This window comes from Carassius carassius, chromosome 5, assembly GCF_963082965.1.
Source record: "Carassius carassius chromosome 5, fCarCar2.1, whole genome shotgun sequence".
Classification (NCBI taxonomy): Eukaryota; Metazoa; Chordata; class Actinopteri; order Cypriniformes; family Cyprinidae; genus Carassius; species Carassius carassius.
Genome location: NC_081759.1, coordinates 20,810,837 through 20,826,588, shown reverse-complemented (window position 1 = coordinate 20,826,588; position 15,752 = coordinate 20,810,837). Strand labels below are relative to the sequence as shown.

General features: G+C 37.7%; 2 protein-coding genes across 4 annotated transcripts in view; both read left to right on the top strand.

Annotated features, from left to right (window-relative positions):
* Positions 1 to 206: 206 nt before the first annotated feature.
* Positions 207 to 9,687, top strand: LOC132140978 (protein prenyltransferase alpha subunit repeat-containing protein 1). 2 transcript variants are annotated; one of them, XR_009433857.1, is made up of 8 exons: positions 207 to 350; positions 1,142 to 1,311; positions 1,446 to 1,512; positions 2,078 to 2,182; positions 3,185 to 3,419; positions 4,975 to 5,264; positions 7,687 to 8,222; positions 8,753 to 9,687. XR_009433857.1 is itself a non-coding variant. In XM_059550095.1 (7 exons), exons 1-7 carry the CDS (start codon positions 259 to 261, stop codon positions 8,030 to 8,032), a joined length of 1,305 nt encoding a protein of 434 aa, XP_059406078.1. In that variant the 5' UTR covers positions 207 to 258; the 3' UTR covers positions 8,033 to 8,491. The 2 variants fall into 2 exon arrangements, 1 of the variants encoding a protein (XP_059406078.1); XM_059550095.1 differs by lacking the exon at positions 8,753 to 9,687 and having other exon boundaries at positions 7,687 to 8,491.
* A 3,441-nt stretch (positions 9,688 to 13,128) lies between these two features.
* The window catches only part of LOC132140976 (amyloid-beta A4 precursor protein-binding family A member 1-like), a 64,300-nt gene continuing 61,676 nt past the window's right edge, over positions 13,129 to 15,752 (top strand). The window contains exon 1 of one of the 2 annotated variants that reach the window (XM_059550094.1): positions 13,129 to 13,282. The gene's annotated coding sequence lies outside the window, so the exon portion shown is untranslated. The remainder of the gene's footprint in view (positions 13,283 to 15,752) is intronic. The other variant, XM_059550092.1, reaches the window with a different exon arrangement.

Genomic DNA, 15,752 nt, shown 5'->3' with positions numbered 1-15,752 from the left:
ACTCTGTCCTCTCATTGATTCCAAATGTCTCTGCGCCAACATTCAGTGGCGTCCTTGTTGTAGCAAGATTTATGTAAAAACGGCGAGTAACGATTTTTTTTTTTTTATATATATATTTATTATTATAACGCAAGATAATCTCTTAATTTTAAATAGCAACAATGTACGGTTTACGGTTACTAAAACAATTTATCTCGAGCGTTGACTGTGAAATGTCCCGGATTAGGTTGAGTCACCCGCGGTGACGTCACACGCGCTATGAAAATGGCTGAGTCGGAAGAGGAGGTGGATGTCTTGGTCCAGAGAGTTGTGAAAGACATCAATAATGCCTTTAAAAGAAACCCGAACATGTACGTATGTGAACTCGCATTGTTGTTTATCACGCGGTCATGTAGTTTAATGCTAAAAGCGGCCTGGACCCTCGCGCTCAGTCGCAGGGAGAGCACAGTGCAGCAGCCTGTGTAACTTGCGCAGACAGACAGCGGCTGGCTAACCGGCTACTAACCAGCGTCCAGCAACAGAGAGAGCTCACAAAGCCTCGCCTTTAGACCAGGCCGTGTTAAAATGTGTCTGGGGTGTATATGTAATAAGCACCGTGCAAACGCCGAAAGTTTCTCTGAGTGAAACGCGAAGTGTGCATGCTTGTCATGTTGTAGCTAACGTTATTAATGTTACTGTGAATTTTTGGATTTGTTAGTCGCTGGTCAGTAACTGGCGGGCGTAGCGAGCTTTAATACATTATATTTATAGTCATAATTCTCAGTAATTGTCCGTGTCCGTTTGTTGTTACTGGTAAATAGGGTGAGACGATCAGTGGTTGCAACATAGCTGCTCTCGTTTATCCAAACATCTATTCAGTCCTCATATGAAGCACCTCGTCTGTTTTTTTGAAAGTTGCCTTTGTGTTGGGTCTGTTTGTCCCATATATTTCGGGTCAGTGCCCTGTCCCAATGGTTTCATCTCACTCTTCTGCTATGACATTCTTGTATCTCTGCCAAAGAGGTGCATCTGTAATGAGTCAGTGTCAGCTGAGATGTTTGGTGCTTTATGCATTGCCTTCAGCTCCTTAGTATTTAGCAGAGTTTCTTAAAATAGCCACGTGATTTGTGCTTCTTTTTTATCTTTTACAATGTGTTCACAGTGATGAAATTGGCCTCATTCCGTGCCCCGAAGCCCGGTACAACAGAAGCCCCATAGTCTTGGTGGAGAATAAGCTTGGAGTGGAGAGCTGGTGTGTCAAGTTTTTGCTGCCCTATGTGCATAATAAACTCCTGCTGTACAGACAGAGAAAGCAGTGGCTCGATCGGGAAGGTAGGACGAAGGTTTATTGGGTTAGCTTGTTCGGCCGGCTCACTTTGCTGTGACCTTTATTATAAAATGGCTAGTTCATACACAAGACCAGCGCTGCTGAAAAATTGACTTCTCTCTCTCTTCTTCTCTTCAAGCACTGGTAGATATAACCTGCACATTGCTTCTCCTAAACCCAGATTTCACCACTGCGTGGAATGTCAGGTACACGTACATATTTGTATTACCTGAAAATAAAAACATTCTGCCGAACTAACCCCTTCACATACTTTCTGAATGATTATATGCACATCTGTGGTATTTTTAGAAATTCTCTTTTTCTTCTCTTTGATGTCTGTCTAGATTTCGGCCGTATTATTGTTCTGAATGTGCTGTTGCTATTTTTAAAAATGTCTCTAATTTAGGAAAGGAGACATCAAAAGACTGCTGCTACATTTAACTCTAAATGTGACTTGATTTTCTAAATTTGCACAGGGAGCACAGAACTTACTCATGTCTCCAACATTTAGTTCCATCTCAGGAAACACTAGAGATATTTATTCCATTCCTGTTTAAAAAATAAATAAATAAAAATCTTTTCTGTTTTTAACTGTATTCTTAACTGGTTTCTTTTTACCTCTTTTTGTTTCATTTTTGTAATTAGGCTGTTTTTTTACTAGAATTTTGCACAAAAATCTTGCCTGAATGTCTTTGTGTTAATGTTGAACACAAGAAACATATTGTCCAGGAGGTGGTGCTGTAAATTATTATTTTTTTTGTCGTTTTATAGGAAAGAGCTCCTGCAATGTGGCATGTTAAACCCAGAGAAAGACCTTTACCTGGGAAAACTTGCACTATCTAAGCATCCTAAAAGCCCAGAGACATGGATACACAGGTAAGGTTTCCAAATCTTTGATTTGGCCTGCAGTGTCATATCACAAGAGTGGTGGGGAAAAAAGAAAAATGTGCTTTAAAATGTAGAGAATATAATTAAATTAAATTTTAAATATTATATATTTTTTTCAGTTCAAATAGGATTTTGGGATCTTTGTAGTGTTGGGCAGCTCTGCCTTAAACGAAGCCTTTTATGATTTTATAGCATGAATGTAAACACCAGTAAAAGCATCTGCTTTAGTGCACTAAATGTTCATTCTGCTCTTAGTGTATACAGTTAAATTAGGTCTTAAAATATTAAAGATGGTATATTATGTAAGTGCTGTGTCCTGCACCCTTCAAGTGTCCTATTTTCCAGAGTACTTTTAGCTCACCATTAGATTAGATGAGTCTGAATTTTCAAATAGTGATATAACAAAAAACTAATATTAATTAGGCATTAAGAAATTAATGGAACAGTTTAATGCGCTGTACTGGAAAATGTATGTGCTCTGCTTTCATGTAGCTGTCTGAATTAGTATGGAAGAGACCTTGCTCTCAAACTGGCTGAAACAGTGAAAGCAGAGACCATGAAATGAAACGGTCTGCAATTGCAGACCTCTTGCAACATGTCAACAGTGGCACATACTGAAGTAGAATTTCGTCACTACTGCAAGGACAAGGGAAAACAACTTTACACAGAACACAAATAAATATCCAAAGCCTATGCACCTGACAAGACAGAGAGCTTTATGTACCTGCAGGTAGTGTGCGGGACACATTGCTGCTGTCAGATATTTTGCAAATAATTCAAGTTTTTACTCTTCACTATGTCAGTTTGGATGATGTTATTGTCTGCAGATAATACTGAGCCATTAGATCTCCCAGGATGCCTAGTAGCCGCAGGGTGCTGAGATAAAGCTGTTATGAAGGAGAATTATTATTGTCTTGCTGTTTTATGATTTGCAGATTTTACTCTTTCATAAATAAAACCGTAACCTTAATTGGTTTGTTGTGAACACAGGCGCTGGGTGTTACAGTGGCTGCAGAAGGAGTGCTCTCCTTCTGGACAAGAACCAAAGGATCAGGCTGAACCCAGAGGAGACGCTGTGAGTAGGAGACGTTGCGAGCGGCTGCAAAGAGCCTTGCAGGAGGAGATGAGGGTCTGTGCAGACGCAGCTGGCCGTTACCCCAGTAACTACAATGCATGGTCCCATCGCATCTGGGTGTTGCAAAACTTGGCTAAAGGCAGTCTAAAGGTAGGCTGTCTCAGTCCACTGCATGTTTCTGCACTATATCTCTGTGATTTATCATAATGACTGAAAACGGGTGTCTGTTAGATGTTGCTTTGTTTGCGTACATCTCAAAGATAAGATTTGTCTTCGATTACTTTAAGGAATGATGGATCACACTGGCATATCATCAGTGTTGTTACAATGAAAGCAACATGAGATGGTTGTTTATGAGGTTAATAAATCTACCTGAGCCTTTGATGATCTTAATACCTTTCTTTCCACTTGAATTACCTTAGGAAGAGACCTGATTACAGATTCCAGAGTTTTCTGTCTTTTCTAAAAAAAAAAATAATAATAATGTTTAATTTTTTTTTATAGAGAGCTGAGTGCTGTTAGTCAGGAACACTTATTGCCTGTTAGGGTTTCACTGAGTGTCAGACCTTTGATGTGCTTATCCTTTCTTAATTGGATGCAAAATAAGGGCAAATGTTACAGGGCTCAATCCAAACTAAAAGCCCTCATATAAAAAGGATGAGCCTGTAGATTTAATGATCCAGGACTAAACCGACTTGAACCAGTCGGAGCTCTTCATAAGCTATTTCAGGAGTAATTGGGTTATGCGGCTGTCGTCTTACATCTCTGCATGTCTTGTTTGGTACGGTTTTCCTTGGTCTGAATTTCCACCCTAGATCTCTGTAGTACAAAGTTTACTGAGTTTACAACCTAAATGAAGTCATGTTTTATTTTAAAATACTCTTGGATATTTAATTATGTATACTCAGTTCCTTTATTTTTAACTTTTAAATTATCTAATGCTCACTTAATAGTTAAGTTAATCTTAATAAGCATTAATATTTTAATAACACTGTTAAATATAAACCAGCAAATCTCAAAATGAATATCTATTATTAATATACATTGTTTTAATGCATCAGTTGATAATTGAAATACTTGATTTTAGTTTTAGTTTTATCTTTCAATTATTTAAGCAAAATTGTATATATTTAATATCATCCATTCATCAGTTATTGTTTAAAACATGGCAAAAATTTTATTATTGGTGCATCTCATTTTTGCAGTGCTGTATAATATATATATATATATATATATATATATATATATATATATATATATATATATATATATATATATATATATATATATATACACAATTTTTTGATGAAGTTTATCTATATGTTAAATATAATCAGTTTTTGGTTATAACGTCAAACATAATTTTAATATTGGTGCATCTAATTTTTTCAGCACTGCAGAATTTACTTTTTTCCCACCATTTATTTAGACAAGGTTGTATATATTTAATATCAGCCATTTATCAGTTATTGGTTAAAACATTGTCAAACTGAATTTTAATATTGGTGTAACTAACTATTTTTTGTATGCATATTTGAGGAATGCATAATAATATGGATATTCATTAAATGCATTTGCATCAATTTATTGGTATGCTGTCATTCGTAGCCCTTTCAGTTTGGCAACTGAACTAAAATTAACAAAAAATTCAGCTGAATAATGATGGTGTTAAATGAATATAATACTCAGTGACTTTCTACTCCAGGTTCTACACGATGAGCTGTCCTCCACCCGACTGTGGGTGTCCATGCACGTGTCAGATCACAGCGGCTTTCACTACCGTCAACACCTGCTCAAGGCCCTGGTAAGAGAGCTGAGCCAGGTTGGAGAGACGGAGCTCCACCCAACCCAGCAGCCTAATGGAGAGAGCACAGCAGACATGTCTGAAGGCAGTCACCATAATGACATCATCCCTCAGCTCTTCCACGAGGAGATGGAGCTCTGCACTGATCTCATAAAGTCATATCCAGGCCACGAGACGCTGTGGTGCCACAGGTGAGAGTGATCAGGCAGATTGTTTGAAGCCTGTTACAGATCTTCAGGTCTTGCTGTGCTGATGATAATTGTGCAGTCAGTCAGCATCAGACTGTGCTTCCACAGGTCTCCGTGTGAATACAGTGACTTTGTTTGCCAGAAGTTTGTCCTCGGCCCTCAGCTGGTCTGACCTAATGTGTTTATGGTTTAGTGTTATAAAATGATGGATGGTCTTATGCTGCAGAGTTGTAGATCACTGAGGGAGAGGCAAGCAGTTTGCTGGATCTTTTTCTAGTTCTTTCAGTTTTTCCCCTTCCCAGACTCATCCCTCATGGCTGAGGCAAGGAGCAGCTGCTCGGTGAATGGTGTTTATGTATCTTTGGCTTGTGTTCCCTCCATAAAGTGTGTCATGGCAACAGATCAGTTACATTTACAAGTCTGCTGTTAGTTTGAAGATATGATAATTTGTTTGTGCAACATTTCATGCCTTTTAATTGGTGCTGGGCGGTATACCGGTTCATAACGAAAACCGGTGTATGTTTTCGTTACAATATTAATTTTGAATATACCACAATACCGATGTATTTAATTACTCAGCGTTCGGAACGAACGTTATGCTGCGCCGCGGCCGCGCGACACTGTTGCAGACGGACCCTTTACAATGTTGCACTTCTAAGCAGCGACTGCGAGGCGTGGTGAGGGTAAACACAGCAGTGCTCTGGTGTTATGTTATAACGCCTGTTTCACACATACTCCGTCTGCAGTGCGTATTGCGTATTTTTTTTTTACGCACCCATGTTAACAGATTCCAGCGTTTGCGGTCCGTCAGTGCGTTCAAGTCTGCAGCAGTGCAGCGATCGTTTACGTACCGAGTCTATTTTTGCTGTGCTGCAGGCGCATTGTTCGCGGGAAAAATGAACATGGATTGACATAGAAATGCAGTGAAACAGGAGTTACAGGGAAGATGGATACTGCAGAACTAGTAGAACATGACACAGAAGAATTTGTGCCAAAAAGTGCTGTCGGACTAAAAGCACGTCTTGAAATATCAACCAGCAGAAAATGCATTGTACACCTGATTATGCATGAAAAAAAAAAAAAAAAACGTCATAAACCGGCATAATTTAAAAAATGTAAATGCATTACTAAGCTCTAGCTTGCTTTAGTCACGGATGTTTCATACATAAGCCTTTTCTATGTTTATTGAAATCTGTTTTTATTTTTATTTTTTATAAGTGTTTTTTATTTTTATTTTTTATATATTTTATAGTTTTGCTTTAGGACTGGTAAGTTGAAGGCAGGTGATGACCCAGCATGGCACTAAAACTGTTTTTCATACAGAAGTACCACCAAAATTTAATTGTCATCTACTTGACAAAAATGACTGACCTAGGTGGTACACAAAAGAATAAATTTTTAATGATTGGTTTCTGAGTAGCTTTGTGGCATATCTTATAGTTATAATTGTGTGTGTGTAATTCAGAAATTGTGTGTGTAATATATATATATATATATATATATATATATATATATATATATATATATATATAATAAATATATATATATATATATACATACTTTCAAGTGATGAAATTGAATGAATGAAGATAAAGGAATCTGAAATTAAATGTTGAATTCAAATTGTCCAAGTAGAAAATTTTACTATAGTAAATCCTGTTCCGTGGAGTTTTGGAACTACATGAGGGTGATTTAAATGATGAGACAATCTATGAGACAGCCAAGGGCATAATCAGTGAGATGTTAGTAATTAATTAGCAAGTAATTCTGTATGTAATATAGTTTGTGATTTATTTTTTTATTTTAGATAGTATTGTTTGTGGTTTTCGAAGATGAGTAAGTTTCTTTTAAAAGTTAGTAGGCCTATTAAGCTAATTTTGCTATTCTAATGTTGAGCATTTTTGTATTTTCCCTGTGACTATCATATCAGACCTGAATCCAGACTTAAATAATACTGTAAAGTGCATTTTAGTGTTGTCAAAAGTACCAACTTTGGTACCAGTTGGTACAGGAATGTTAAACATATGATGATACCAGCATTTTGAGCAGATTCTTAAACACCACTGATCACACGCTCAACAGATACGTCTGTGATTGGTTACAATGATCATTGCCTCACTCTCTTCACTGAGCGCTTACACAGATCTATGTGGGAGTGTTTGAAAGTCGCATCTATAATTAGTGGATCCGCGGATCCCTGATATATCTTCTCATAGACGGATCCTCTGATAGACGCTGCTTTCAAACGCTCCCGTGTATGTTAAGAATCCGCTCAGCAGCACTCGGTGTTCGTAGGAAATTCTGGTATCGTCATATTTTTTTACATTTCAGTACTGGCTGGTATATACCGAAGTCTAGTGCATTTTATTTTATAGTTCACTGTATTTCAACATTGAACAAATTCAAATCCAGGCTTCTCCAACAGGCGACATGTCTTCTACCTGTGGCATCAGTGGCGGAGGGAGCACCTCCAGGGGGCAGGGTCACAATCTCCACCTCTCACCCATATTGACGTCCTCCTCAGTGAGGAGCCCTGTGATGAAGCCAGTGCTTCCCAGGCCATGGATGTTGACTGTGTTCTGGATGGGCGCAAACACGGAAGCTACACGCAGGACACCAAGCGACTAAAGCGGGGACCCCTGCTTCCCCACCCCTTACTTCCCTCGGAGCACACGTTTGTCTCCAGAATCCTCACAGGCTGCCGGAGCCCCGAGCAAAGCCACTTTGCCATAGCCTACAGGAAGTGGCTAGACTCAGTTATAGGTCAGTAGCATGAGAAACACTCCACCCAACATGATGTGGGAGAGCTGTGATAGGTCAACTTATTTCTGGCTTCAACCGCCCACACACACTTCTCTGAAAACGGCTGGACTTCTTGGCCGGTTTGTCAGAGATGGTCTGCCGGAGCAAATTCCCGCTCATGATGAAAACCCATGACCCGTCTCAGCTGCTTTAGTTCAGGTACTGGATATCTCAGGTCTGTTTTCAATGTACAATCCTTTTCTCTATCAGAAGCTACAAGTTTGTATTATTTAATTTTTTTTTTCATATAGTTTGGTTGGTTCATATGTTTTTTAAAGTCTTCCACCACAAATCAATAACAGTATGCTCTCCTCATGATATCTGCAGTTTTATGATTCCTGTTGGGAATCTTAAAACGCACACTGTGGTGCACACTTGAAGGGAACACTTAGAGCCCAAAGTGATTCTGACCCAGTTTCCCTCTTTGTTTAATTCCATCTACTGCTCCTCTTTGAACTTTTGTAATGAAGTATGAAATATTTTTCAATTAATACCTAGAAGTTTTGCTACAATCAGTAATGTGAGCACAATCATTGAATTTAAAGTTTCCTGGAGCCATTTGATATGAAATATTAGGGCTGAACAATATTAGGGCTTAATAATCTTAAATAAACCGATAACTGCACATGTAATCTAGGTGCTCTCCTCATTCAGGTGAGTATTTGATTTATATGACATATCTGTTGCAGGGTCAGCATTTCTTCAGTTCATGGAGATGATTCTTGGGCGTTTGAGAATAAATGTTCCTAAAGCTCATCATCATCTTCACTCATTAGAATAACAAAGGCCACGTTGTCACATGGACTATGATGGAGCACAAGTTTTGGGTTGTTGTTCATCCAAGTGGTCTCACAGACGCATGGGTTTTCATGATGAAAGGGAATTGCAGAAGTAGGAATAGGCTATTCTCAGCTTGGGCAAGCGCGGCTGCAGAAATAACACGCTGCCACGTCCAAGCCCATCTGGTGCAGAATGGTGCTTATTCTCTGCGCCGGGGGAGTGTGGACCCCTGAGGGGGCCTGGGTTTACAAATGCTGCTTTTTGTTTAACACTATTTTGAACTTAAAAGTATATTTATGCAAATATAAAAAGTGAATTGATGTTAGCTTCACTTATGTGATTTATTAAAGCTAATAAGCTATTAGACCATTATGGTTGACTCACTGTTACTCAGTACTTAATCAACTTGTAATAAACTTTGAAGTTTCACACGCTCAATCGTGCACTGACAACTTAATTTATTCACAGTTTAGAGTAGGCTGTGAAAATCTGATTAGATTTTATTAGATCTTGCTCTTAAATCAAGGACACTGCCCATACTACATATGCAAAAACTAGTTAGTTGAAGTAATTTTAACATTCTAGCAAAGCTTATATGAATCATGTCTTTCAGCATATCCATACGACTTGCACAGTTCGATCTCAAGTTTCACTTCATAAAAGTCTATTACTGTTCTTTGTGTTTTTTTTTTTTGCACAGTTGCACAAGAACTAGATTTATGAAAGTAGTTGAGTTATGTAACTTCTAGACTTACTCTCAGACTTTATAAAGGGCCATGTCAGAGTGGTTTTCTCTGTTCCTGCATGACTTGGACTCTGACGTTTTTTTTTTTTGGCTGTAGCAGCAAAAATACCAGATGTCTTTCACAGAATTCTTAAATGTGCCCCTCAAGAATAAAGCCAGCTTTTCCTCCACACCATTCCTCTGTATAACGCAATGTTAAGCAACTGCACTGGCAGCTTTTGATCATTTTTCACTCTTTATAAGTACAGGTGTATGCCAAGGTGCTTGTTTCAGATGATAATACTACAATCCGAATTCCGGAAAAGTTGGGACGTTTTTTAAATTTTAATAAAATGAAAACTAAAAGACTTTCAAATCACATGAGCCAATATTTTATTCACAATAGAACATAGATAACATAGCAAATGTTTAAACTGAGAAAGTTTACAATTTTATGCACAAAATGAGCTCATTTCAATTTTGATTTCTGCTACAGGTCTCAAAATAGTTGGGACGGGGCATGTTTACCATGGTGTAGCATCTCCTTTTCTTTTCAAAACAGTTTGAAGACGTCTGGGCATTGAGGCTATGAGTTGCTGGAGTTTTGCTGTTGGAATTTGGTCCCATTCTTGCCTTATATAGATTTCCAGCTGCTGAAGAGTTCGTGGTCAACTTTGACGTATTTTTCGTTTAATGATGCGCCAAATGTTCTCTATAGGTGAAAGATCTGGACTGCAGGCAGGCCAGGTAAGCACCCGGACTCTTCTACGATGAAGCCATGCTGTTGTTATAGCTGCAGTATGTGGTTTTGCATTGTCCTGCTGAAATAAACAAGGCCTTCCCTGAAATAGATGTTGTTTGGAGGGAAGCATATGTTGCTCTAAAACCTTTATATACCTTCCAGCATTCACAGAGCCTTCCAAAACATGCAAGCTGCCCATACCGTATGCACTTATGCACCCCCATACCATCAGAGATGCTGGCTTTTGAACTGAACGCTGATAACATGCTGGAAGGTCTCCCTCCTCTTTAGCCCGGAGGACACGGAGTCCGTGATTTCCAACAAGAATGTCAAATTTGGACTCGTCTGACCATAAAACACTATTCCACTTTGAAATAGTCCATTTTAAATGAGCCTTGGCCCACAGGACACGACGGTGCTTCTGGACCATGTTCACATATGGCTTCCTTTTTGCATGATAGAGCTTTAGTTGGCATCTGCTGATGGCACGGCGGATTGTGTTTACCGACAGTGGTTTCTGAAAGTATTCCTGGGCCCATTTAGTAATGTCATTGACACAATCATGCCGATGAGTGATGCAGTGTCGTCTGAGAGCCCGAAGACCACGGGCATCCAATAAAGGTCTCCGGCCTTGTCCCTTACGCACAGAGATTTCTCCAGTTTCTCTGAATCTTTTGATGATGTTATGCACTGTAGATGATGAGATTTGCAAAGCCTTTGCAATTTGACGTTGAGGAACATTGTTTTTAAAGTTTTCCACAATTTTTTTACGCAGTCTTTCACAGATTGGAGAGCCTCTGCCCATCTTTACTTCTGAGAGACTCTGCTTCTCTAAGACAAAGCTTTTATAGCTAATCATGTTACAGACCTGATATCAATTAACTTAATTAATCACTAGATGTTCTCCCAGCTGAATCTTTTCAAAACTGCTTGCTTTTTTAGCCATTTGTTGCCCCCGTGCCAACTTTTTTGAGACCTGTAGCAGGCATTACATTTTAAATGAGCTAATTAAGTGGATAAAAGTGTAAAATTTCTCAGTTTAAACATTTGCTACGTTATCTATGTTCTATTGTGAATAAAATATTGGCTCATGTGATTTGAAAGTCTTTTAGTTTTCATTTTATTAAAATTTAACAAACGTCCCAACTTTTCCGGAATTCGGGTTGTATAAGGTTTTATCCCCACCTCCCACCCACACACCTGCTGTTAAATAAACAACTGCTAATAGAGTCCTGTATGGAAGAATAGTCTAAAACTGGAATGGATCTGCAACAAATGTCTTTATATTTTGTCAGTCTGATCTGCATAGTTAACTTTTTGCATGCACAATACGTGTGTATTGTTGTATTGGGATCAAGGTCACATTGTCATTGTATTTGATTACAATTTATTATAATTTGTTAATTTCATTACCTATACATGTAGAGACAGAAAACATTGCATTGCTTTTTGACTCCTTAAACAATTAGCTCTTTGTAATGATGCTATAGGTGGTAAATGTATTGCCTACTAACTTAAACCCTTAATTGACAGTCTTATCAGTGATATTGTTGAAAACTTACAGATTGCAATATTTTTGTCTTCATATCTGTTCAAGGATTCCTATTCATTTCCTAAGCAGTTCACATAGTCCTACATTACCTTAGAGGTTGTAAATGTGTACATTAATGTGAATTACACAACTGGAAATACTATGTGCTTCCTCTATGTCGTGTCATTTTCCATTGTTGTAATGTCATTTGCTGTGTGTATACCAAAAATTTAAGAGCAGTTACACTGTAAAGCATAAACACAGATTTTAAATTACTAGTACATCTATGCAGAAAAAAATAGTTCATTTAGCTTTAGAAAGAAGAAATGTAGCCTAAGATTTTGTATTTTCTTCATGTATTGTCTGATAAGGTACTGTAGGTTTTTTACAGGCACAATAACCAACATTTATAGCATCTCATCCATTATGTATTTAATATTTATTTGAATTAAAAAATATATTGACCGTAGTGGTTTTGTCAGTTCCCTACCACATTAAATAAAGCTACTCTGAAAAGGTCCATCTCACATTTTATTTCCTGTTATTTTGCATTCATGACCATTTTATTAATTAAATTTTTTTCAAATAAAATTTTTATTATGTCATATGTGTTTTACATAACAGGATTATGGAAACAATTAGAGATTAGGTCTACAATTAAAATGTTTACTGTTATAATTTTTTTTTTTTTTTTTAAATGTGGTTTATTCCTATCAAAGCAAAGCTGGATTCAAGCAGTTGTTACCCCAGTCTTCAGTGTCACATGATCCTTCAGGAATCGTTCTAATGCTGATTTGATGCTAATGAAAACTTTCAGTTATCAATGCTGAAAACCGTTGAGCTGCTCGGTGTTTTTTGTGGAAACAATAACATTTTTCAGAATTATTTGAACACCGATCAGAAGAACACAGCTGTATGTTTCTATGTAAAGTCTTCACAGTTATGATTAATGCATTCTTGCTAAACAAAATAACTGGATTCATGCAGAAAAAATGTTTGACCCCAAACTTTAACGGTAGTATACGATATAATTTAAATGACGGCAATAAGAAGTTGAGAGAAAGTATCAGTAGTCTAAATATTGTTTGCTTGCTTCCACTATTTATTCTGTATAGGTTTCTTTAATCGAAGGACTGTCATTTTGCAAACGGTTTCATCTCATGGCATCGAAAGGGCTTACCGAATCGGTTCTTTAAGTTATTTCTAGCCTAACTATTAACTCGAAGCATTTCGTGTATACGTGCAGCACAGTTTTGCCAAGAGCTGCATCTCGTTCATTGAGAAATTCGACAGCCTTCGCTGGTGTTTGGTTAGCAGGTCTCGATGGGAGGAGTCGGGTTTACCCTCAGACTGAGTGAAAGCCAGGCAGGCGATGAAGATGGTGGATCCAGACACACATCGGGTGGACCGTTAGCTCTCTGGAAACTGCAGCAAACGAACAGGTGAGAGATATGACAAAAGAGATCGTTTGATCGCGCTATGTAATGTAATCATCGTCTGTTAAGTAAAACAGGAATAGTGTAATGAAAAAATGATTGTATTTCATTGTGATTGATTCAATGATGCGGCTCGATCGTAGTGACTGTTGTGATGTCGCTTTCCCTGCGGATGATGGGCTCAACAGTGTGATTGTTTACACTAGAGAGGACAATTGTTGCCGCGGAAAGCACTGCATTACTACTCCCGGTCACCAGATACAACACAAAACAAATATGAGGGCCTAAACTGTTAGGTTTAGTAACTTGGTTATCCAACGAAATCAATGCAATTTGCGATCCAAACAATATTATCATCATCATTAGCAGACAGAAAAATGCCTTCAACTAATTAAGTGTGCATTGATTGAGAGTGATGTTAAATCTAATGACTAGAATAACTGACCGCTTCTCCAAAATATTTTTATTTCCTGCAGGTTATGGTTGCACCAGTAGATGGCAACAAGTGAGTGTGGTAGGCTATTAGTGAATGACTAAATTCTTCACTCATTACATTTATTTCGAAACTGAGGGTGTTTCTCAATCTCCCTCCTCGCTCCTCTGTCCTCCATCCTATGACCCGGAAACCGATCAAGCACAGCCATCTTGAAGGACATCTCAATTCTCTAATTGCACCACGAGGAGGCGAGGATCGAGGAGGGAGGAGGCTTCATGAGGAGCGATGAGCGAGGATACACAGGTGTATCCTATGCGGAAGTCTTTTATCGACTTAACGTGACGCATGTATAAATTCTCCTCCCCCTTCACATCTGTTGTAATAATTTTTATTTATATTTCATTTATATTTTTCACTTCAAATAAACCATGCATCTCATATATTTCAAACAGGGCATCTTGCTTTATTAATATTTATTATGAATGTCTTAATTAACAAACTTTAACAACATAAGGGCAGATCCCTTTAATCACAGCTGATGACACTTTGAAGTAATGCTGAAGGGAGTGAGGATAAATCATTTCACTTGATTCAAGTCCTCCATCCTCACGTCTTTTCCTTGCGTCCTTCCCTCGCATCCTGAAGAGGTGGATCTAAAAGACAGGAGGAAAGGAAGCGAGGAAAGGAAATGAGGATGCATAAATAAGAATTGAGAAGCACCAATATACTGCCTCTGGAGGCAACAAGGCACATCCAAATCCAATCATTGTGTTGTGGAACATTTTTTCTAATTAGATCCCTTCATCTGGTTTGCGTTTCCCAAAGGCAAGTTCGGTTGTTACCAATAGATTTCAGCGGAACTTGGATCCAAAGCTAGCTAACTGTGCTTATTGGAAATGCACACCCAATCAATTTTTGAAGAAAACAGATGTATCCGTCACTTTCTACAATATCCCACAATCCTGTCTGATTTTGTGACACCCCTTCTCTCCTTATCGAAAATGACTCTGATTAAAAACTAAATGAATGACATTCCAGCTAACCATTTTTGGTTCCCAAATGTAAATTAATGTCCCATTCATACTTTCTTGGTTAAATAAACATTACTTATCAGAAAGAAAAAAAAAGCACAATTCTATTTTATATTTTTACATTATTAATGTTATCAATATTCTATTTATTAAAGAAAAGTATTATTCACTTGATATTAAGTCATCATGCTGTTTTTAAGAATTTTACATTTATTCCAAAGAAACAAAACAAAAACAAAAACTCAAGGCAGTAATAATTTAAACAATATATTTTATTTGTTAACTTATGTTCAGCTATTCTTTTTTAAATCATTAACTTTTAACTATTTTTGAATTTTTGGATCATCAGTCATTAAGCTCAGTAAATATTGCTCACAGATGCTTAGCTCGCTTAAAATTCTACTTAAATTTGTACCTTGCTGATTACTCACTAAAACTCTCACAGATCATGGTTTCATGCCATTTAAAGGTTTTTTTTATCTTTTTTCTTTTTTTTTACATAAAGTTGTTCTAAATGTGGGAGTTGGTTAATAACTTTTTTTAATTAGTCTTCCCATTAACGCCATTACATTGTTCATTCAGACTGAATCATTAACGCGGAATGTACAAGAACACATGAGGTGGGATTTATTGCATGAACTGATCACAACCAAACATAATCAGTCATATACATATAATATAAAAAAAAAAAAAACATTGGATAGTGTCCGGGAAGTCACCCATAGGTTTCTGAAGAGCAATTTTGAAGCCCAAAGTTGGCGGAGCTTGCCATCACCATCTTGGCAGTATGTCACCGCTCATCACTCCCAGATAATCGAAAATGTATATAGATATAAAAAAAAATTCACCCCCTCACAATTGTCATGAGGGGTATAATTAGCTAGATCAAAGTCCCTTTAATACCAGTCATGTCACTTGGTGGCCATCTTTGAAATGCCTCTCGGGCATCCAAGTGCAACTCCTATCTCTTTGAATCAGGAAACATGAAATTCTCCAAAACTGTTAACTA